Source organism: Lytechinus variegatus, chromosome 3 (genome assembly GCF_018143015.1).
Source record: "Lytechinus variegatus isolate NC3 chromosome 3, Lvar_3.0, whole genome shotgun sequence".
Classification (NCBI taxonomy): Eukaryota; Metazoa; Echinodermata; class Echinoidea; order Temnopleuroida; family Toxopneustidae; genus Lytechinus; species Lytechinus variegatus.
In genome coordinates, this window is record NC_054742.1 from 25,879,371 (window position 1) to 25,904,973 (window position 25,603).

A 25,603-nucleotide genomic window follows, 5' to 3' on the forward strand; every position below is an offset into this window, starting at 1 on the left:
TGTCAAAATCCCACAAAGGTTGCATTAAAATCCATTGCAAAACACCTGTTCAATAATAAACATTAAAATTGTTTAATAAACACTGTTTAGTATCAACTGTCAAATTAATTTCATTGAAAAAGGGGGGTTTGCAAATATTTTTACTAATTCATGGAGGATTATAACACCACTGGCATCTGGATTCATTCATTGCACCCATGCCTTATTTTGGCGCAAATCAAACTTTACATCACAAGATACTCCTTCAGGTCATAATACTTATGTGTTCATGAAATATTTTCTCTTTAAGGTCAAGTCCACCTCAGAAAAATGTTGATTTGAATCAATAGAGAAAAATCAGACAAGCACAATGCTGCAAATTTCATTAAAATCGGATGTAAAATAAGAAAGTTATGACATTTTAAAGTTTCGCTTATTTTCAACAAAATAGTTATATGATCGAGCCAGTTACATCCAAATGAGAGAGTCGATGATGTCACTCACTCACTATTTCTTTTGTTTTTTATTGTTTGAATTATAAAATATTTCAATTTTTACGAAATTGACGATTAGGACCTCCTTACCTGAAGCACAAAATGTTAAAATAATGGAATTCCACGTGTTCAGGGAGGAATGAAACTTCATTTCACATGACAATGACGAGAAAATAAATATATTTCATATAATAAAATACAAAAGAAATAATAAGTGAGTGATATCATCAGTTCCTCATTCATACTTGTAAGAGTTATGGAAACAGTAAAGATCCAATATACAAAAAATATACAAAAATGAAATTCTACTTGTAACTACTTGTAATTTTCATAAAGAAACTCACATTTCAGCCGTTATTTCTGACCCTGTATGAAAAGCTGTAGCTACCATTCCACATAAAGCAGAATCTCAAGTCTTTTTACCATGAACTTAATCCATTTTCATTTGATCTCCGGATGCACTTAGATTTCTTTCTTTTACAAGAAAAAGCACTTCATAATACAGGCTATTTAATTTTTCATAATATTGATGAAGTAGATTAAAACAAATGATTTATTGAGAATGTATGACCCAACATTCATATCAATTCACCTATGAACAGTGCCTAAGATCAATGCTTTTCATGTTCTGGGGTCGTTGAAAAAAAGATTTGAAAGATTTGAAAAGTATGACTTAAAGTCGCACTTAAATTTTGAATTGCGTATGTTATTAGATGCATCCTGGCATTGGAAAGCTCATGCTCTGCGGATGTGCGTTATTGCATATTATTCAATGAGACTGTGTGTGAAATATCATGGGTGCAGTACTAAATCATGACTTAAGTTCAAACTTAAAAAACTCATTCTGAAACAATCCCCTGTTCTTAGATCATCAGAGATGAATTAGGAATCACAATGTATTTGTTTGTCTTTACACAAGTAGAGTACAACTATTGCACATTTGCCATTAATGTAGCTTCCATGGAAACCTTGTCTGTGATGGGCTGCTGAGCCCCATTACCATGGCAGTTGCTGTAACGGCAAAGTACAATAATTGTAAATCTTTATGAAAATGACAGCAGGTGTCAACGTTGTTCAAGGTCTGATGTCGACTTTGATTTTCAGATGAATTCGGTCTCAATCAAATATCAACACTTTCATTCGAAGTGCTGTGTCTGCTGTGTCAAGACTTATCAACCCCCCCCCCATTGGTTCTTCTTCAGTCTAAGAGTGTTACCGATGAATTAAGACGCATTTTGTCCAAGCCCATCTTTACATCAGCAGGGTAATGACTGGTGTCTATACTGATCACCTTTGTTTCCTCATCTTCAACTCTTAAATTGTCACAGATGAATTGGGTCTGACCTTACCCTTGCCAGTCTTCACTTTGGCAGAATAAGGTCTTGTGTCGATACTTATCAAATTCTTTTCCTCAGGTTCTGGCTTCTGCTTTTTCTTCAGGACAAAGTGTCTCAGCTGAGGACTGACTATAGATGGGGTCCTTGGTTTCGCAGCTCCCAACCCAAACCTAGCATCACCTATTGTGCCAGATGCTTGACTTGATCCGGGTCCTCCATTCCATGCAGAACCTGGTTTCTTGTGAAGACCTCCTGGTGTTGGTGGACGTGGACTCTCCTGTGATGCATTATCTATAGTTGATAGGAGTATAAGGTCGATGGATTAATATACTATAATATAGAAATTTTATCTACAACAATTTATTCTTCCTGCTGAACCTTTCTTAACAAGGAACCATAGGTATGAAACAGATTGTTCAAAGAAAAAGAAGAGAAACTTCTGACTTTGGAAGGGGAACGTAGAGTGACTGAGCAGGGTAATACTGGGGAGAAGGTTTTCTTTCTATGGTGAGCATCTTTTTGATAAATAATAATACAAAACATTTATAGGGCGCTTAATATGGGTGTTTCTAAGTGCACTATGTTCTGAATTTAACTTTACATAGGAAAACAAATTCAATGGGCATAACACAAAGTGTTACAAAAATCATTAAGAGAGAGAGAAAAAAAGCATGAAACAATCTCATTTTGCTGCATTCTACTTTCTTTCTTTTCTACTAGATGTCAATTAAGATATGCTCATCAATTCAAGTTTTTTTTATAATTATCAATATTTCCCATCAGAGTCCAAATTTATTCATCAGAACAAAATTTGAGCAGACACCAAAGAATGTCTATGTTACACATATCACTTTCTTACCTGAAAAACTGGCTGATTCTGACAAGGTTAGACCAGTAAAATTAGATGGGTTAGATCTTAGCATGTTGATAATACCAGAGTCAAGGGCAGATATAAATGCAGATCGATCAGTTACAGCAAAACAACTCTTCCATCCCAAGTAACCTGGCATAAAACCATGACCAAATAATATGAACATAATATCATACATGATTAAAGGGATACAATATACACCATGCTAAAATATGATGTGCCATCTAATTCTGTGAGACAAACAGATAGAATGAATGAATGGTAAAAGGGGAAGATGTAAACCAAGATGTAGAATGATGTCTTTACTGAAAGAAGACATGGCTTTGTATAAGTAAGAGGAAGGCAGATGAAAGATATTGAAAGAACATGAACTGATGATATACCTTCAGTCTGTTAGACATAAATTGTGTTAGATATTATTTAACACACATATCCACTAGATGGTACTCAGAAAGGCTTAATCCCACATCTTTTGAAATGTAAATAAAAAACATCACAAAACAAATCCAGATGGGCTTTTGATATCATAATAGTGATTTCAGTAAAAAATTAATTCTAGAAAATCACAAAAGACCAAATCAACAAAATATAGCTAAAGAAATAAGAAAAAATATGAAATTATAGGAATATCAGAAATTATAAAGGACAGAGAGAAAGGAAAACATACCTTCTGGGTGGATGACAATCACTGTAGGAACAGCCATGACACCAAATAATTCTGGAACATGATCACTGACAGCTGATAAAGCATCTGAGCTTTTCTTCTCAGTAGCTAAACAGAAGGTCAAGATTCATTAAAAAAACATATGGGTGAATCTGTCTTATTACATGTGTTAATGTGTAAAATCATCAGAATACATTTGAGCTCTTCTCAAATGATAAATGCTTGTGCCTAACAATGTCAAAACATGGAATAACTTATAGAAATGATAAAAGCTATTGGTTACATGATTTGGGCTACTTCATTTCACATAAATGATGATAATGACTGCTGTGGATAATTTACACAAACATCAGTCGTCTATTGATTCATTCCTCTTACATTTTAACTATAAATATCCCTCACACAATCCAAATGTAAATTCAAACCCTTCAGTTAAAATTAAGTGTGGATATTCTTTATGATGCTATTCAGAAAGTATCAAACTTTACAATACAAGAACAAAACAGGAACCCTTTTCTCTTGAATTTTTTCACATAGTATGACTGCATTTCCTTTATAATCTCACTTAATTAAACCCCTGGCATTGAGTATACGTTGTAATGAAAATATTTTCATGGTAAATATACCAACAACCATACTTTATTCATTTTGAAGTCATGAGTATCTGAAACACCTGGATTAATTTTGGTCAATATAATACTACTGTATAACATACCAAACTGTACTAATAAATGGCCAGTACTGAGTGATATATTAGCAACCTTAGATATGTCCAAATTAAAGGGGAATCCAGCCTTGGCCATAGAATGTTGTGTTGGGAAGGAGAAAAATTAATTAAACAGAATGGTGAAAGTTTGAAAGAAATCGGACAAGCAATAAGAAAGTTATAGCTGTTTAAAAATTGAGATCACTAATACCATGTAGATTTCAAATTGGCAACTGGGTAAGTAAATTATAACAAGGGGCAAGGACAACTTTCCCATAGGCCATGTACTTTATTATCAGGGGTTTGTGGTTTTCTCATAAGTACCCATTCCCCTGGGGCAGTAATCTAAATATAACACAGGTAGTATATTGTTTGATGTCCTCATGAAAGAAAAATATAATTTGAAATAAAACTTTTTGGAAAAATGACATTTTAGCCATAATATGTATTGGAGTACATGGAAGAGTAGTCCTTGCCTTACATCACTATGACATCACATAAGCAGCCAATTTGAAGTCTCCATAGGTATAGTGATTACCAATATTTACAACTTTAAAAATTCATAACTTTCTTGTTATTTGTCCAATGTTGTTCAAACTTTCACCTATCAACTTGTCTGATTTTTCTTTTTCTTATAAAAACAAGGTTTCATTTGGGTTGGATTCCCCTTTAATATTACTTTATGAACTACCAAACCGTATGAGTGAATGGTCAGTACTGAGTAACCCAAGTCATGTCCAATGAATATTACTGTATGACTTACCAAACTGCACTAGTGAATGGCCAGTGTTGAGTGATCTGTTGGCAACCATTTTGGTTCCATCTGCTTCTATCTCTGAGCAGCAGCAGCAATGTTGAAGGGACGCATCCTTCTTCCAACCCCGGCCAGTAAGGAGTCTGTTCATGGTATCACGATGGGTGTCAGTATCCTCTCCACTCTCACAACACATACCAATACAAACCAGCTGTGAAAAAGGATTTGTAAAACATCATTTGAAGAACAAACCTTTTAATTCAAGCTAATTTTATAACTGAATATATGAAAATGTTTCAACTACAAAAAATGAGTCCTCTGCATAAAAGAGCGATTTTCATTACATAAGTATTCATTGTATTTTGAAGCAAGGTTACTTATGATTTTATTTTTAACGATAAAATAATAAAATCTGCCTACATGTTTGTTGTGATTGATCAACATAATAGTGTTAGAGAATATCTAGAAGCAGATTATATCTTACCTTGTTTGATCTCCTTTTGGCATAATTCACAAAATGTTCCATTATTGCTTGCGATGCCAAACACCTAGAATCAAGAAAAAAAAGTATGCGAAATAAGAAAAAAAAACAACTTAGATTTCAATAATAACTAGTGATAAAATTTGCTTCTCTGTTATAAAATACAACTTGATCTATTATTCACAATGCTTAGCTCTACCTACAATGCATTGTCAAAACCATATTCTTCATGATTCATTGATATCACATATCATGATATCCAACCTTTCTCATCAAAATCTAAGAAATGTGCACAGTAAATTTAGAAAACATATTATGCATACCAATTTTTCAGAACTTAAGAGGATTCATAATGTTACTTTGAAGGACAAATTGAAAGAATCATTGATTCAAAGCAAAGAAGTTGGGGCTTAATGCTCGATCCCCCATTTTGAAATTGATGTCTTGGGAGCTTTGAAGATGACTGATGGGATACACATTTTCCTTCCTTACCAGTGTGTCCAGAACAAGATGACGATGGGCTTCTTGTTAGACAGCTTGGAAGGTACAAGGAGCCTGTAGGTTCCCTGGCTCTGGTCAAAGACAGTGACGGAAGGTGCAGGGACACGCCGGGTAGGGAGATGCTGGTGAAGGCTAGGAAGGTGAGAGAAGTCTGGGTGTGTTTCGGGATGAAGCGTCTCTTGAAATGAACAGCATCCTGTATTGGGATACCTGTAGATCAGAGATAGTGGTTTATTTAATCTTACTGCTATTAGATGCTTATTAGATGCTTATGGAGTCTAGGAGAAAGAGAGGTTCTGGGCCAGACTCTGGATGGCTGATTTCTGCCAATCATGGATTGGTTTATATTCATTTGGTCTCAGACAATCATGGCTTAACCCATTTGATCTACTACTAGATTCAATTGCCCCTCGGTCTACCCATCACTTGATGTGATACTCAATTTGCCTAAGTGTTACTCAACCTCAAGACAAGATTGTCTAATTTCCACTTTGTATACTTACCTTTTTGCGCTTTGTCAACTGAAAATTTGGTTCACTGAACAGTTGTGGGACCCACACTTAACAAGCATTCGTTAGTGGATTCCCCTCATTTCCATATTCATATGCTCTATTTTATCATATTACTTTCTTTAAAATGTCAATCTGTTAATTGGATTTGAATTATATTACTATGTATTATGTTTGCATGGAAATGAAATAAAAAATTGAAATGAGTAAGTGGTGTTAGCCGGCTGATAATAGACAGAGGAGTATATCCCAGCTAAAAATTAGAGAAAATGGTAAATGGTTTAAGTGGCAATTATACCCAATGGTCAATAGATGAACTGGTTGTAGATATTAACAAAAAGCATAATATTGAAGAGTTGAATCAAATATTCAAACATGAAAGTTACATTTCTGAATCCAAGAACATAATAGGACCCATAATTTTTGAGGAAATGTTCCATCTACTGTGTGTACATAATATTCATTTCTTGTGTAGCATTGCTACTCTAAATAAAATTATCATAAAGAACAGTTTCTTAAGAACTTGACTTACTTGACTCCTTGCTTGTGGACACTGTTGAGACAGTAAGCAACGAATGGACGGTATGGACTGGTATCCACGGTGACGACCTCTGACAGGTCACTGTGTCCAACAGGATGATCTGTCATGGCAACCAGGTTGAGTCTATGGGTACCTTTATAGGCACTTAACTGAATGATAAATATGATATATAATTATGATAATAGTTGGATATATTTCACATAAGCAAAAAATACAACTGATTTTGTCTGATTATGCTGTAATAAAAAAGTCTACAAAATGGACAGATACATACCTTTATTTCTGTTTCACAGACTTGTGAATGTAGGACGAATCCATACTGTTCTCCATTGACTAACACCTTATAACCTGATACCACAGCATCACCATCATCAGGTACAGAGTCCCAGGACAAAGCTATACTAATGGTTCCTGAAAATGGGAGAAAACAGAACTTCATTTCATTTGTTTGATTGAGATAGATATTCTAAACAATGGCAGAAATATTGTTAGGTTGAAATTTGCCATGTTGCATTTATTCCTATTTTTAAAAGTCAATTCCACTTTTTTCCTATTTTTAAAAGTCAATTCCACTTTTCTGTGATTTTGAAGGTTTTCTTTAAAACATACTTCCTCCTTTTTGTCCCGTTCTGATGTAAATTCATTCTTTTATCTGTTTATTTCCAGTTCATAAAATCACAAAAGTTCAAAAGAATGCCATGAAATACAGTAATTAAACCAGCTCCTCAATGTAATATCAATCTAGGAATGAAAAATACAGAAATTTCTCAGTGATTCAACTACTTCTTACTTCATATTAATATTTCTCCATAGAAATAAATATCAAGGTGAACAGATACCAAAATTTCCCAACATTAAAATAAAAATGTATTAATTTATTGGATTCTTTTAGTAAAAAAAAAAACAACAACAACTAGAATACCTGTATACTCTTTCATCCTTTCCAAACAGTTATCCAGACTAGTCTCAATTTCAGCCAGGAATGATGAAACCTCAGACACCTAAAATATAATTAAACAAAATAATTAATTTCATCAGATTTTCACAAATAAATGGACAGGGGATGTCTGTACAAACTGTACAGTCACATCTCTGAAGCTATATTATGAACAGCTATCAACAGAATAATAAAGAACAGGTGTTGTTATTTTCAAATTACTTTTTTCTTCCAAACTATTGGCATCACAACTAACAATGTAAACTCTTGGGTCTGCTTCAGTGATCACTGGTCTGAAGTGATAAATCTGTCAATAAAGAAAGTATTTTCTGTTTCCCTTGAAAACAATTTTTTTATTTAAGCATAATATATCAAACAAAACTACCAAAAAGTCAAACAGCCTTTAAGTTTTTTCTTGCAGTTGTTAAACAAATCACATACTATAACAGATATATAATATCATTGCTTGAAATATGCACTTCAACCACTGTATAGTACAATTAGGATGAATAATTGTTTTCAGGCTTACCCTGGCTAATAAATCATCTTGGTATTGGACATCAACAAGAAAGTTCTCCTCAAGATCATGTTCAAGACTGAATAACTCTTGAAGCAATCTATAAAAAAGTCAATAATATAATGATCCAATTACCATTTATGAAGACTGTGTGTGGGTCATGAAGGTCATCAAACAGATTTGTATAAATTGAATTAAGAACATAGAGAGAATGCGAAGGAGATACGAGAGATGGAGATTGCTGGAACGAAAAGTGAGTGATAGAGGAAGTGGAGGATGTCGATATTGTGTGAGGGATAACGTAGAGAATAGAGAGGGATAAAGAGAAGAAAGAGAAGGGAAGGTGGTAGGTGGGATGAAAGAGAGTAAAAGATTGAGAACATTAAAAGAAAGAGTTTCAACCTAAGAAAAAATTTGCAAAAATCTAATCCATAATGAATTCTGAAGCAATAAGCATGGTCACAAGAGAAAAAAATTATACATGTATAATATATTTATGAAATTGAATAGCAAAGAAATCCAGAAAGCAATTTTTATAGATGTCACAATCCAAACAACCTTTCAATAACAAACAATAAAAATACATTGAATAACCCACCTGTCTCTATCCTCCATCATTCCACAAGCATCATCATCTAACTGCTTCCTCTCCTCTGCTCCTACTACACTCATCCTTAACCGAGGAGCTGGTGGTCTTCGGGCTACCTCAGCCATCAATGGCTTGGATCGGACTGGTTTCACTAGCCCTTCCAAGTAGACATCAAGGTAGATAGAATAGGTGACATGGGCCAGGAGACCGGTGAATTCAGTGGAGTTGGTACCTGGTGGCAGGGCGGAGCTGGTCTTGAGGGGGTGGTTCTGATAGTGAGAGTGCTTGTAATGGGTAGGTTGGTCAGTCATTAACAATACCTGAAATGACAAAATATAGACATCACACAAAAAGAGCTCATAAACATTTCAATTTCTTTTATCAAATCATGTTCTGAATTTCACTGACTCATTACAATATTCAATATGTATATTAAAGTAATCTACTAGCAACAATTTTTTGATAAATAGCAAAATAACTTAAAAAAAAGGCATTGATACCTGACAAATTGCTTTGATTGTGCTTATATTCAAAGATGTATTCCTAAAGCTAGAACATAAAAGAAAAACAGTTACCACATATTTCAAATTAATGTATTATAGCAAGTGAAGAGGTTAATTAAAAAACGAGCACAATTCAGTCTATTGAAAAGTTCTTGATATCACAAAACTGTCCACCCAAATAAAGTGCTTTCCAACATTGTTAGAGCATTTACAACAGATGCAACGCTTGACATATTTTTTTCATTGCTACATGTAATAAATGTAATAAACCATTCTTGATCTGAACATGGATGAATTCAGCTCTATCTATAATTATCAAAATCTGTATGCTACCTTGTAGTGTTTGATCTCTGCCCCACCTAGCAGCTCGGGTTCTGACCAGCCGACAATGAGTGAGTTGACCTTTGCAGTTGCCATTCTTTGAGGGTCAGGGACAATGACCCCTGGACAGGCCACTTCGACAGGGTCAGAGAATGCACTATTAAGATGAGGGCTGCTGCATGTAGCCTTATGGAATTCAATGAAAGATAAATGAAATAAGTTTTATTGAACTACTGACAATGATTTCAAATCATCAAAATATACCAAATTAGATTAAACAGAAATAAACATTTGTTTCATGAATCCTAATATCTTGGTAACATATGAATATACATACAATTTTTATACTTCCATGTGGGGAAGAATATAAATTTTGATATGACACAAATTGAGAATAAGACTAGTTTAACCAATTTGGCTTTTCTTTGATTTTGTATACAAACTATTGATAGATTATGAAAAACTGATACTTTTTTGTAAATTAATATAACACAGAATTGTGTTATAACACGAAATTGTTTGTACATGTATTTCTTAACCCCTCCATTCTTCCTATAAATAAAAAGGCAGCATCAGTACATTTACATTCACCACCAAGAAATGACTGGTGTAATATGATCATTACCTGTAGACTGAAAGCATACATCTGACACATCTTTCCATGTTTGTAGGTGTATGTGGTTGTATTGGAAGTCAGTGTTGCTGTCTGTTGACCATTGACCTTCAGTCTGTATCCAGAGATCTTTGCTCCTCCAAAAGCTTGTGGTTTCTCCCACTTCAGTGTGATCCCTTTGAAGGATGTTGAGCTGAATGTAATTGAATTAGAACACATTTTTGAATCATTGCTGCAAAAAAGGTAATGTTTTTAAAGTAATTTGAAAAGTAACAGAAGTTTAAAATTAATGTGTGTCAAATATGAGATTTATTTTTTTTCAATTGATAACCAAAATCACTTAATTTTCGGTAAAAGAAGTTGCCATCTCCACCGAACAATGATTATGGTACCAACAATAAATCGGTCATAAATCTTTGGCCCTAACCTTTCAGAGAATTCTTGTAATATTTCTTATGACCCCAATATGAAGACTGTTTTGCAGTAGGAGAATTTTACCATGAATTTCTTGCACCACGACAGGCACAGAATAGAAAAGCTCATGATTTTGTTATCATAAATTCAGAACACACACTAAATTCTAATAAAAAGGTTTCACAAATTTAATCTGGTATTCTTCTTTCCTATCTACAGACCCAAACCCCATCAATGAATCCAAACAGGATGGGATTACTTACCTGACATAGAGCTGTGGTGTGCTTATCTGTGATGTTGTCTGTACTATGAGTTGCTTGGAACGACACACCTTATGATCATCTTTGTCAAGGCCTATGATGGTAATGAAGTGATTGGTTCCAGGGTTACAGTTCTTGATGGTGAAAGCCGTAGCTGTTGGACTCAAGAGGGTCTCAATTTGCTTGAGGAGAAAAATGAATACAAATTCGAATATATAATCATTGTGAAAATATAAAAACAAATCTTATACACCAAAAAAAAAAACACTGACACTTTACAATTTCATTCTTTCATGCTGTTTAACATCTCAAAACATTAATTACTGTGAAAAGTAAATTACATAAAGATTACCTTTGGTTTGGCTACACTGCTCCAGTTAACTTGTAATCTCTGTACCTTGCTTACACTCTCTATAAGACAAAAATTAATTAAAAAAAATTAACTGTTATTATATCAACAGAGAAATTGGTAGACTGAACAGCATTTCTTTTAGTATCTGAATTGATTTGAACAGATTTATACACGTTGCAACAAAGTTCTTTTATATAACAGACATACAATGAATTATAAATGCATTGATATTATTATTTAAAGCAACACTTAAAAGGCAAAATTGTAATAATAATCAAATTTACAAAATTATACGCTGAACAATCTCCATCATTTTAAGTGGAGTTCTTGAAAAGGTCACATAGTAGACTTGTTAAGAGGTTGAACGCTGCATTTTTGAGTACAAATGTCCCACTTGGCACAAATGTTCCTTGAGTCAAAAGAAAAAGATTCATCCAAAGAGACACGCTGTATCTATGCAAATAAGCAAGTAATTTGCATAAATTTGCATATTATGTCGATATGTAAAAACAAGTAATTCAGAATATATATTTCACCAGAACTGCCCTAAAATTGGAAATAAGGACTTAGGGTAAGACAGGGAAGAAAATTGTCATAAAATAATTGGGATATCCTTGTTTATTATTACCTAATTTACATAAATTATGCAAATTATAATTTAAAACAGAGTATTTTTTCAAGAATCCTGAACTGTTTTATAAATAACAGCAATTAATACAAAATGTCAACATTCTACATGAAAGAGAATATATTAGCGAAAACATCGATATGCTTCATGACAGTATTAGTGTCTTAATTTGCTTAGAAAGAGGGAAAATATGTCAAAATGTATGACGTGATATTGCGCTAAAACGAGACCAAAACAACCTCTATGTCACAGTCACACTCACGAATCGGACAATAAAGCGATCAATGGTATGTCATTCGAGATAACACAATCTCAACACAATAGCTTCCATCGGCTTCTCGTATCGCTTTTGTTGGTGTGTCTGCCACACCGTAATCTATGCTATATACGGGCAAAATGCATTCGGTATCGGTAAAACACTATTAATTTTGTTTCTAATTTCTTTCCCTTGGAAAATTTACAGGAGACATTGCTTTGCAGGTTACTGCTTAAATGAAGCTCTGGCACATGAATCATAACGATGTACCCCACCTCAATCCATATATCAACTTTGTTACAATATTGTAGCATAATGAGTTGTACCTTAGAGTTATATGTCATGATTTGATCGTAGAGGGCGATATTTTTTATGTTGTGATACTTGCGTTGATGAAGTACGTCAGTTCGCTCGGAGCTGTGATGACGTGCAGTTGTATATAGTAGCTCCCGATATTAAACTAAGATTTATACTGTACACAAGATCTTTCCACTGTGCTTTCTTTGTAAGGTGAGTGTTAGTGCTTGATTTTGCATGTATGTCTGAGAGGAAGAGAGTGTACCACGTTGCACAATAGACTTTTGTGAGAGAATCTGCCCCCAAAACAATTGAATGAGTGAAGAACAGCGTGGACTGGGTTCTGGAGACTGCGAGACGGCAGAACGCTACCCCGACTAGGGCCCGGTTACGCCACACTGGTGGCCGCGGTGGGATTGAACAACGTGGTATATATTGGAAGCTCAGACAACTTAGGCGCCTGTATTACAGGGAGCGCCAGATGTATCGTTGATGATAGAGCCGAAGAAGGGAGCCTGGAGAGAGGCAAGAAGAGAGCGCCAATGCACATGGTGAATAGCACCCGGAGTGTGTGTGTGTTGGCGACAGCGTGGATAGCGCCGAGGATAGAAGGGAGCCTGGAGAGAGGCAAGGAGTTAGTGCCTACAACACATTGGTGAATAGCACCGGAGTGTGTGTGTGGCGGAGTTTGTGCCTACAACACGCTGGTGAATAGCGCCCGGAGTGTGTGTAGCGGAGTTTGTGCTACAACACGCTGGTGAATAGCGCCCGGAGTGTGTGTAGCGGAGGTTGTGCCTACAACACGCTGGTGAATAGCGCCCGGAGTGTGTGTAGCGGAGTTTGTGCTACAACACGCTGGTGAATAGCGCCCGGAGTGTGTGTAGCGGAGTTGTGCCTACAACACGCTGGTGAATAGCGCCCGGAGTGTGTGTAGCGGAGGTTGTGCCTACAACACGCTGGTGAATAGCGCCCGGAGTGTGTGTAGCGGAGTTTGTGCTACAACACGCTGGTGAATAGCGCCCGGAGTGTGTGTAGCGGAGTTAGTGCCTACAACACGCTGGTGAATAGCGCCCGGAGTGTGTGTGGCGGAGTTTGTGCCTACAACACGTTGGTGAATAGCACCCAGAGTGTGTGTGGCTGTGAATGCTACTGCATACGTTTTAGGCTGAAATTATATAGCGTCTGATTGGAATTTTGTTGTATACATAACATATAGTGCTGGAATGGACAACCAACGAGTGGCTATGGAGGAGGAAATTGAAATCCTTGCAGCAGAAGTGCTGCGGGGAGATGAGGATCTCCGAAAGTCAAAGACTGAGAATGAACATCTCCTCGAGCAGAATAGGCTGCTGATGAAGGAACTGGATAGATTGCGTAGAAGTCAATCTCCAGTAAGTTTCCCTAACCGTCTTCAGGGTGAAAGACCATCTATGGCAGTCCGCCAAGGATGTGAGTCGATGGAGACTCATCCAGGGACCACAAGAATGTCAGTTTCACCTGCCAATTACGGCGCCAGCCGTATTGATAAAGGGGCAACTGTGAAGATTGAGCATGAGCAGACGTTTGGAGAAAGAATGGACAATTTCCATCCTACAATGCTACCTCCCAGCAGCACACCAGCAGCTGGTCCAGTAAGAGATATTGGAACGCCTGTGGCAAGCTTCCTGCACAGACGTGACTTGGACGATCCAGATGCAGTCATACCAATGAGGGGACCAGTGGATCATGGGATGCATAGGCTTGACCTGCCTACAGAACAGGTGGCAGTCCAGCGCCAGCCTATGGTGACTTTAAGTAAGCCTAACATAACTCCCGACAGATTCGATGGGAAGACTCCCTGGAGGGATTATGTAAGCCATTTTGATGCCTGTAGGATGGCAAATAACTGGAGTGATAGCCAGGCAAAGGTTTTCCTCGCAGCGAGTCTAAGGGGGTCAGCACTCAAGATTTTGGGCAACAAGACTGTAGATACAGCCCAGATTACGTATCGAGAACTTGTGAGTCTCTTGGGTAAGAGATTTGGCCCTGGTCAGCTAGCGGAGAACTACCTCCTTGAGCTGCGGCATAGACGTCAAGGGCCGAGGGAAACAATTCAGGAGCTTGGGCAGGCCATCAGGGAGTTGGCAACTTTGGCATACCCTGAGCTCAGTGAGGATGCCCAGGATCGGTTGGCTAGGACACATTTCTCCGAGGCAATAGAAGATCAGTCCATCAGAGAAGGGGTGTTCAGATCTAAGCCAGAAACGATGGATGAGGCCATTCAAGCGGCCCTTGCCACGGACAATTTCTTCAGGCTGGAAGAACAGCGGTCTGGTAGAAGGCATCGGCAATCCAGATCAGTAGATGTTGATCCAATGGCCACAATCAGTGAGATCTGGAAAGAACTCAAAAGGATTGAAGGAAAAATTCCAAAGCAGGAATCATCCAGTAGGGCTGGACAAACGAGGCCCAGTTCATACCGGCGGAGGAAAGCAGCCGAGTCGGATGAATGTTACAGGTGTCACGAACAGGGACACTTTCAACGGGACTGCCCTCAGGGAAGGGAAGGTCAGGGTTCTTCGGGAAACGATATTCAGCCAACTCAGATGCCCGGGAGGAGGCTGGAGGAGAACAAGGGCCCAGGAGAGACACAAGATCTCTAGATAGCATGCCTTCTGTAGAACAAGTGGCTGTAAACTATGGGCCAGATAGGGCAAGAAGTGGACTATTTGTTGAAGTGGAGGTTCGGGGAGTGAAGGCCAGACTTTTGGCAGATTCAGGAGCAACCGATACAATTTTGTCGTCATCCCTGTATCACAGAATTTCTTCAACAAATAGACCAAGTCTCAGGAAAGTGGGTGTTAGGAATGCCGACGGTAGCACAATGGATACCCTAGGTAGTGCGTGGCTGGAGCTTGGGGTTGGAAAATGCATTTTTCCTCTTCGAGTTGTTTTTGGCAATACTGACCAGATAGATGGACTTTTGGGATTAGATTTTCTTATTCCTAATGAGGCAACTCTGGATTTCAAGACCAAGGAACTTCGGATCAAGGGAGCGAGAATCAAATGCACTGATGGAAGAGGAGGTGCATTTTGCTCAAGGGTCGTTGTTGGGTCTAACGTCAGTGTACCACCTGGTCAGGAAGTGGTGCTTCCAGGTCATGCAACAGGTGTCCCAATAGGGATGGGTCTTGGTCTTATAGAACCCGCGGAAGATGGTGAACTTCTCCACAAGGGGATTGCCGTTGCACGGGTAGTTGTAGGAACCGAGAAGGCAACCCTGCCTGTTCGAGTGTTTAATCCTGGCACCAAGGCATGCATGATTCGCAAGGGTACCTTGGCGGGACACCTTTCTCTCATCAGTGAGGAAGATATAGAAGAGTGTGAATCCAACACGCAGCCCATGGATGGTACCTATGAAGTTCCTGAACATCTGAAAGATCTCTTTCAAAGGAGCAAAGAAGGAACTGACAAGGTGTACCATGGGAAAATTGCCAAGCTCTTGTGTGAGAACCAAGACATTTTTGCAAAGTCCGACACGGACATCGGAAAAACAAGTCTTGTAAAACATCAGATCAACACCGGAGATAGCCCTCCAATCCGTGAGAGGCCTCGTAGATTCCCTCCTAAGGAACAGGAAGAAGTTGATCGGCAGATCAAAGACATGCTCGCTAATGGCAGGATAGAGCCATCATCCAGTCCATGGGCTTCCAATGTTGTTCTTGTGAAGAAGAAGGACGGTTCAAAGAGGTTCTGTGTAGACTATCGCAAGTTAAACAACTTGACGATCAAGGATGGATACCCGATTCCCCGCATTGATGATTCGCTGGATGCACTTGGAGGTGCAAAATGGTTTTCGACTCTGGACCTGGCCTTTGGGTATTGGCAGGTGGAGTTGGATGAAGAAGCGAAGAAGAAATCAGCTTTTGTTGTGAGGGGAGGACTCTACAGTTGGAAGGTGATGCCTTTCGGCTTGTGTAATGCCCCCTCGACATTTGAAAGATTGATGGAACGGGTCCTTGGAGGTCTACATTGGGAAGTGCTATTGGTGTATCTAGATGACGTGATCGTATTTGCAAAGACGATCGAGGAAGAATTGACTCGACTTGACATGGTCTTCCAGCGATTACGGGAGGCAGGTCTGAAACTGAAGCCGAAGAAATGCCATTTGTTTCGGAAGAGTGTCTTGTACTTGGGGCATGTAGTGTCTGGTGAAGGCATTTCAACAGATCCAGAGAAGATTAGAGTGGTTAGGGAGTGGCCAGTCCCTAGAAGTGTCAAGGACGTACAGAGTTTCCTTGGACTTGCCTCCTACTATCGCAGATTTATAGCTGGATTCGCTAATATTGCCCGCCCATTACATAACCTAACCAAGAAAGGTCAGACATTCTCCTGGACGGCAGAGTGCGAAGCTGCTTTCCGAGAACTCAAGAAGCGATTACAGGAGTCACCCATTTTGGCGTACCCTGACCCAAAAGAGGCGTACATATTGGATACGGATGCTAGCAATGAGGGGATTGGAGCTGTCCTGTCTCAAGTGGTGGACGGGAAGGAACGCGTCATATCCTATGCTAGCAGGGCACTGCATAAGGCAGAGAAAAACTACTGCGTGACTCGGAAAGAGTTACTGGCCGTGGTAGTATTTCTGAAGCAGTTTCGACAGTACTTATATGGGCAGAGGTTTACGGTCAGAACGGATCATGGGGCACTTCGTTGGCTCTTGAACTTCAGAGATCCGCAAGGTCAGATGGCACGTTGGCTGCAAGTGATAGCAGAGTACGACCTCAAAATCGTACATCGTGCAGGGAGATCACATGCCAACGCTGATAGCCTTTCAAGACGACCTTGTCCTCAGTGCAAGCGGGACTTTGAGGACCAAGAAGATTCAGAGGCAAGGATAACTGTCGATAACTTTGCAGAGGCCAAGGCAGTAACAGTGACACCGGGCATTAGCAATGAACAGATGAGGGAATACCAACAGAAAGATCCTTCGCTGAAGTGGGTCATGGAAGCAAAGCAGGAGTCATCAGACCGTCCTGATTGGTCAACGGTGGCTTCCAAGTCTAGTGTGGAGAAGTCCTATTGGAGGATGTGGGCACAGCTAGACATGAAGCAGGGAATACTCCACAGGAAGTGGGAGTGTGACCAAGGTCGGAATGTGACCTGGCATGTGGTGCTTCCAACTGTCCTTCGGACAGATATTGTGAAGGAATTGCATGGTGGCAAATCAAGTGGGCACCTTGGCCAGAACAAGACAAGAGAAAAGGTCAGGATGAGGTTCTATTGGGTGGGAATGGATGCTGACATCCGTTCGATGGTACGGCAATGTGATGTCTGTGCCTCCAAGAAGTCACCCGCGAAAAGACGGAAAGCCCCCTTGCAACAGGATACTGTTGGAATGCCAATGGAAAGGGTTGCGCTTGATATTGTTGGTCCCCTCCCAGAGACGGAAAGAGGAAACAAGTACATCCTGGTGGTGGGCGACTACTTTACCAAGTGGATGGAAGCCTACCCAATACCGGATCAGACAGCTGAGACAGTTGCCAACAAATTTGTCAATGAGTTCGTCTGCCGGTATGGTGTCCCTACAGTCCTACATTCAGACCAGGGAAGGAATTTTGAGTCGTGTGTCTTTCAGGAAATGTGCCACATCCTTGGCATTCGCAAAACTCGCACCACTCCCTACAACCCAAAATCCGATGGCCTTATTGAAAAGTTCAATGGCACTCTGTTGAACATGATTTCAATGATGATCGAACCACATAAGCGGCAACGAGACTGGGACGAGAAGCTGGCAATGGCAGTATTTGCCTACCGCAGTGCCCCCCAGGACTCCACAAAGGAGACGCCAAACATGCTCATGCTGGGGCGGGAAATCCATCTTCCTATTGATCTGACAACGGAGGCATTGAGGGGTAGGGAAGAAGAGGAGACTGATGTGGAGACGGATTACGCATTTGTTTTGAGGAAACGAATGCAAGAAGCACACCAACGAGCCCGAGACAACTTTGCAGAAAGTGCCCGCCGGCAAAAGAAGACATATGATGCGAAAGCAGAGGAAAGCCCCTTGATAGTTGGGAAGTTTGCCTGGCTCCATAACAAGGCGAAGACAAAAGGCTTGTCTCCAAAGCTACAGAGAAAGTGGGAAGGTCCATATTTAATCATTCAACAATTGTCGGATGTTACTTGCCGGATTCAGGAGAAAAAGAATGGCAAGAAGAAGGTAGTCCATGTGGACAGGTTGAAGCCCTACGAGGGAGTGCCGCTTCAGTCCTGGTCAGAGGCTCATGAAAATGAGCGGGGAGTTCTCGATCAGAGTGAGGAACTCCAGGTAGTTGAAGAGGGAATAGACCCCATTGTGAGGGAGGGTTCAGGAGTTGAGGAGCCCCCCGTACCAGCTCCGCGAAAGGCTCCCGTTCCGGCAGTAAGAAGGAATCCCCCAAGAACTAGAAATCCGCCAGCTAGATATGAGATTTAATGTGTAGCATGTAACCTGTGACGGATGTGATATATTCTGACACATTGAGACAAAATTCAATTGATTTTTTTTATTTGTGTTCCTCTGATTACAGTGGTTCAAGATGAGGCACCGGGTGGCGTCTGACTTCGAATGCTTCGACTGTGGAGCGAGGTTCTCGCATAAAAGGAGTCTCCACCGACACATCGATGAGAGCCATCGACGTCAAAGGCGGTATACCTGTGACGTTTGTGAGAAGGGGTATTCCCGGAGAGATAGCCTAAGGGCCCACATGGTGAGTCATGAGAAACGCCCAAGGATGAGGTCGGAAGTCCACTCGAGTGACAGGGGAAGGAGAGAACGTGAAGGATGTCGGGAAGCTCGAGAACATGAGGAGAAGACAACAACTCGGATCGACGGTGAGGGACAAGAGCCAACCATTGCTGCAGCGGAGATTCAAGTCGACGTCTCTCCTGGAACTATGGAAGCGGTGAATTCATGGAAAACGGGCCCAGGACTCAGTGGGAAACCACTTAGCCTCCTGCGTCAACAAGTGCAGGATGAGGAGTCGGAAGATTCTGAGTCCGATTTTGCGTCTGAACAGGGGGAGGGCATGAACTTGCCCGAGAAGGTGAAGTTGGGAAAACCCATCGGTGACTTGGAACCGACAAGGATTCTAGCAGGGAACTTAGTGCGAGTAGCCGAACATAGTTCGTCTTACGTGTTTTCCGAAGGATCGAGGTCTGTCTACGAGGAAAAGACCCGGACCTACCACATGGTAGTGGTAAAAGCTGCCGAACCGGTCCCCGAAGCTCTTTACACCAAAATTAATCATGAACGTGAGGGGCGAGTGGGTCCGGCTATGTCTGTAGAGGATTTGGAGCGTGGATTGGTCGGAAACCTAAAGACTATCACCGAAAAAACCATACGCCGGGTGTTCCGAAATGGAGAACTAGTGTCGGAAGATGAAGTCACAAAGGAGTTTGCGGTTGATATGATGGTGGGAACTACCAAGGCCGAAACAGATTGATCAGCTGAAGAAATCATCATACAGAACACTTTTCCGAACTTTTATTATCTATAAGAACAGTATCTCTTTCAAAGGAACATTCCGTCTTATAGTTGTTGTATTCCGATTTATTGCCTTGATGTATGTTATACTCTATTTACTGTTATGTCTTCCTTTGCCTTTTTTTTCTTAACTTTCCTATATCCTCCTCATCTTGACACTTTCTTGCTCTCACTACAGCTCTCTTCGCTTTTCTATCTATTTCTGTACATAGATTATTTGTTTTATTTTGTAAGGACAGTGCTTACAAAGAGTTAAATTTGATGTCACCGATCTTGCAGTTGAAAAAAGAGCAGTATCTACTTTTTATACAAAATAATTAATACCCCATGTTTGGACATGGAACTCAGGATGTTATTTGGTTTTCTTCAGGAAGGCCTTAAAGATGTCTTTAAACTTTAAAGTGTGTTAAGAACAGTGCTTTCTTTTTATGCTATGCCAATGTATATACCAGTATATTTTTTTAACGATATTTTTTCTATTTTTTTTTGTACTTGTTTCTGGCAAAGATGTTTCACTCTTGTAGAGTGGGTTGAGTTTTGCAAGGATTTAATTTTTGTCTTTTTAGTTTACATGATGTGGTCCGAGGACAGCCCAGACTTGGGGAGGGGCTGTGTAGCATAATGAGTTGTACCTTAGAGTTATATGTCATGATTTGATCGTAGAGGGCGATATTTTTTATGTTGTGATACTTGCGTTGATGAAGTACGTCAGTTCGCTCGGAGCTGTGATGACGTGCAGTTGTATATAGTAGCTCCCGATATTAAACTAAGATTTATACTGTACACAAGATCTTTCCACTGTGCTTTCTTTGTAAGGTGAGTGTTAGTGCTTGATTTTGCATGTATGTCTGAGAGGAAGAGAGTGTACCACGTTGCACAATAGACTTTTGTGAGAGAATCTGCCCCCAAAACAATTGAATGAGTGAAGAACAGCGTGGACTGGGTTCTGGAGACTGCGAGACGGCAGAACGCTACCCCGACTAGGGCCCGGTTACGCCACAATATATATCTTGGAGACCCCAAAGTGGCAAAACTGCATCTCCCCGGCATTCCCGCTACTTTAAAAAACCAGTTTGACTTATATTATCAACTTGGAAAACACAGATGTATGGGACATCAGACAACATGATTCCTGAAAAAAGGTTTTTTTTATTTTTGTTTATTAAAGCCCACGGGAGCCCTCCGAATTTACCCCATCCCCTCTCCGTATTTTGACTGTAAATAAAAAAATGTCATGTTTCAAAGCCATCGGCAAGGCAAATTGCGTTTTTTTGTATAATAAAGCAACTTTTATATCTATATTTTTATATTTACATTCATCATTATTGATATTATAAATATTATTAATATTATTATTATTATTGTTCTGTCGTTTGTAATAATGCTCTAGCACAGTAAAGGCTATAACCCAACATGAGCATTCCTAGGATACCCTTTCCCTTTTTGGTTTTATGTATTAAAAAATAGTTTAGTCTTTAGAAGTCTTAAAAGATCACCTTTGTTTGTATTGATACCTTGGAATAGATTGAGGAGAAAATACTCTTCAACTGACATGTAGAGGAGCTGTGGTAAATCATGGATCCTACTAGAACCATGGGTAAATTGAAGAACAGCCACACGGCCCTTTATTGATTCCACTCTATGTTGAATTTAAATATTTTGAGAGCGCAATCGGAAGAAAGATACATTTCTACTACACACAGTTAAGCCTCTTTGCGTTCTCCTCTTGAAAAAAAATATAGAAGGCATTGTTTTATATCTCATAAAATAAGTTCGTGTACATGACGGTGGCCTGTCGAAGTTGCCAAAACAGTTTATTTTGTTTTGACAATATATATTTTGAATATCGTCTAAATGAAGCCCTCATCTGGAAAAGGGCACTTATTACAATATTGTGGTCGTCTATTTCGAAAATAGTATGCCATGAATGAATCAGCATCCTCAAACTTCCTGTCACCCTTCTATCACTGGGGGATTTAGGGGGGGAGCCGCCCTTGCCCCCTTTCATTATGAGAGGCACAATTAGAATTTGTAATGCAAAATGCAGCCAAAACAGAAGAGTGCCCCCCCCCCCCTAAAAGCGGAACCTTTTTCCCCCTGTCATGGATCCTCCCCTGACCTTTAGACATTATGTTGTATAGATCCGATTCTTGGTTGGATTTACATTTACAAAGGCCCCCCCCCCTATTGGCGGAGCAAAAAAAAAGGGAAAGAAAGAAAAAAGAGAGGAGAAAAAAAGAAGAGGAAAACATAAGAGGAGGAAGGCGAGTGAATAAGATGATGCGAAGACTTATTAAATAACTTTAATAATCATTACTCGGGGTATGAGAGTACAACATAAAAACAACATATTACAGACTAAAGTATAACTTCATTTAATTGGTTTAACGTATTAAACGTAATGTTCGGAATTGAAGATAAATACCAACTGTGGTAACGATCTGAAAATTTGTTCGATCAGAATCCAATGAAATTTACCAACGAAGTGTTTGTATAAATGAAAAATATTTGCCAAATAGCCCTGTGAAAGAAAGTCGTAAAAGTGCTGAGAAATGAGCGATATAAGCACAGAATTCCATCAAATGTCAGGTATTTTTCGAGGCAATGTTATAATACACTGTCCCACGTATGCTTTTCTGTTTTAGTGATCATCAGAATTATCGATATTGAGCAGCGATTTCATTATTCTACAAAGATAAGTGTATATTAATGTACTAGGTCTAGATTTATGATGAATATTTCGTATCGAAATCGTCATGTAATCATATTTGAAATTGCGCCTGATACGTTGTGCTGTACATTGTCTATATCCTCCCATAGTTATCGATATCGTCATCACCGCTGTTACTATCGCAATCATCTTCATTTCTCTATTATAAGTATTATCTTCGTTAACCTTTCTATTATTTCATTATAATTTTATCATCATAAATCGATGGGGTGGGAGAAGGAGGAGGAGAAGAAGAATTACCAAGGAGAAGCAGACGTACATGTAGAATGGAGGAGCAGTAAAAAGGGATGAGATTAATAATGAGAGATGAGGAAGGATACGGAGAGGAAAAGGAAGATAGAGAAAAAAAGGAGACGCAAGAAAAAAAAGAAGAAGGACGAAGGAAAAGCAGTAGGAGACGTATAAGAAGGGCAGGTGGGCAGAAGAACAACAAGAAGAGAGGAGACGTAGAAAAAGGGGAGGAAGGAAAAGAAAGAAGCAGAAGGAAAGGATGAGGTGGAGAAAAAAAGAATAATGAAAGACGACAAAGGATATGAAGAAGAAAAAAAGATTTAAAAAAATGAGGAGTAAGAAGAGTAGATGAAGAAGGGAGTGAAGGATGAGAACAAGAAGAATTATAAGGTGGAAAAGAAGAATAACGACGGAGAAACAGAAGAAGTAGAAGAGGGGGTGAGTTTGTTCTAAAGTAAAATCAATGTGAGTAGAATTAAATTAATGTTTTTATTTATATTGCACTTGCAGTGATTACATCATTACAATACTAGGATGCCATTATGTTCAATAATTTAAGCTTCAAAATTCGGTAATTCACGGGTGAAGATAAATTATGGGGCCGTAAGCTGCAGGGAGATATGTAGAGTGATATTAGCATTAGGTCATTGCTCTAAAATAGATGGAATGTGATTATTTATTATCAATATTAGTTAGTACACTTACTGGCCTAAAAGCAAAAGCAAATAGGGCCATGATATAAGCTTCTCCATCAAGAGAATTGAACATTATTGACCTTTCAGGATTGCTTGGCATTGATACTCATCGAACTTTATTATACCAAAAAATGCAATTTGCCTTGCCGGTGGCTTTTAAACACGATATTTTTTTATTTAGTGTCGAAATACAGAGAGGGGATGGATTAAAATTCGGAGGGCTCCCGTGGACGTATACTTAGGCTTAAATAAAAAATATATATATCTTCAGGAAACATGTTAACTGATGTCTCATACATCTGTCTTTTCCAAGTCGATAATACACGTCAAACTGCCATGGTTTTGTAAAGTAGCGGGAATCCCGCGGGGAATGCAGTTTTGCCACTTCGGGGTCTCCAAAAGACATAAATTTTAACAAAGTTAAAATGTGGATTGAGGTGGCGTACATTCGTCATGATTCATGTGCCAGAGCTTCATTTAAGCAGTAACCTGCAAAGCAATATCTCCTGTAAATTTTCCAAGGGAAAGAAATTAGAAACAAAATTAATAGTGTTTTACCGATACCGAATGCATTTTGCCCGTATATAGCATAGATTACGGTGTGGCAGACACACCAACAAAAGCGATACGAGAAGCCGATGGAAGCTATTGTGTTGAGATTGTGTTATCTCGAATGACATACCATTGATCGCTTTATTGTCCGATTCGTGAGTGTGACTGTGACATAGAGGTTGTTTTGGTCTCGTTTTAGCGCAATATCACGTCATACATTTTGACATATTTTCCCTCTTTCTAAGCAAATTAAGACACTAATACTGTCATGAAGCATATCGATGTTTTCGCTAATATATTCTCTTTCATGTAGAATGTTGACATTTTGTATTAATTGCTGTTATTTATAAAACAGTTCAGGATTCTTGAAAAAATACTCTGTTTTAAATTATAATTTGCATAATTTATGTAAATTAGGTAATAATAAACAAGGATATCCCAATTATTTTATGACAATTTTCTTCCCTGTCTTACCCTAAGTCTTTATTTCCAATTTTAGGGCAGTTCTGGTGAAATATATATTCTGAATTACTTGTTTTTACATATCGACATAATATGCAAATTTATGCAAATTACTTGCTTATTTGCATAGATACAGCGTGTCTCTTTGGATGAATCTTTTTCTTTTGACTCAAGGAACATTTGTGCCAAGTGGGACATTTGTACTCAAAAATGCAGCGTTCACCCCTTTTTTTGCAGTTAACAAGTCTACTAACAGCCCTATTGAGTCTTACATTCTCATGAAATAGTGTGGAATCATTCAATATAAAATTAAAGAAAAAAGCTATAAATGGAAACACTTCAAGGAACCCATGACACAAAGCTTAGCAACTGATCATACATTTGATTGTACACTTGATTGTATTGATCTTTATGTGCAATCAAGCATACAAATCAACAGTATGATCAATCACTAAACTTTGTTTTACAGATGTAACATTGGAATGAAAAGGTAATTGCAATAGCAGAGACACCTGTCTATTACCAGCCTAAGTGAACGATAGCAGTACGATAAGATATTGCCTGGATGGTTACCTGAGCGAAGGAAATCCCAGCAGATCCCAATGGTATGAGAGGTAACAGATGCAAGCTTTAACTCAATGTCTTCTGGAACAAGCTTTGAAGTGGATGCTTTCCTACTCCTACGACCTCTACTCTGCTGATGTTGGGATCCAGTAAGAGACTCAAGAAGGGACACTCCTTTGCTGTTGAGAGGGTCGGAGTCGGTATCAGGTGTGCAGACTCTCAGGTTTTGGTCATGGGCGGAGTCACAGTAGTTTGGATCATCACTCAGGGCACATATACCAAGCAGGTAAATCCTATTAAAGTGGATTAAAAGAATTGATTACTGTTTGGTGAATCC

At 39.0% G+C, this 25,603-nt stretch overlaps 1 protein-coding gene across 1 annotated transcript in view; it reads right to left on the reverse strand.

The window, feature by feature from the left end:
* Positions 1-637: 637 nt before the first annotated feature.
* The window catches only part of LOC121410617, a 49,979-nt gene continuing 25,013 nt past the window's right edge, over positions 638-25,603 (reverse strand). Inside the window, exons 27-42 of the mRNA XM_041602831.1 lie at positions 25,276-25,559; positions 11,344-11,402; positions 10,995-11,173; positions 10,330-10,510; positions 9,717-9,890; positions 8,890-9,200; positions 8,304-8,391; positions 7,760-7,838; positions 7,112-7,248; positions 6,829-6,986; positions 5,779-5,997; positions 5,290-5,353; positions 4,815-5,016; positions 3,349-3,453; positions 2,670-2,813; positions 638-2,101 (exon numbers count right to left, since the gene is read on the reverse strand). Of these exons, the coding sequence (XP_041458765.1) occupies positions 1,788-2,101; positions 2,670-2,813; positions 3,349-3,453; positions 4,815-5,016; positions 5,290-5,353; positions 5,779-5,997; positions 6,829-6,986; positions 7,112-7,248; positions 7,760-7,838; positions 8,304-8,391; positions 8,890-9,200; positions 9,717-9,890; positions 10,330-10,510; positions 10,995-11,173; positions 11,344-11,402; positions 25,276-25,559 (2,698 nt within the window). The 3' untranslated portion in view covers positions 638-1,787. The remainder of the gene's footprint in view (positions 2,102-2,669; positions 2,814-3,348; positions 3,454-4,814; positions 5,017-5,289; positions 5,354-5,778; positions 5,998-6,828; positions 6,987-7,111; positions 7,249-7,759; positions 7,839-8,303; positions 8,392-8,889; positions 9,201-9,716; positions 9,891-10,329; positions 10,511-10,994; positions 11,174-11,343; positions 11,403-25,275; positions 25,560-25,603) is intronic.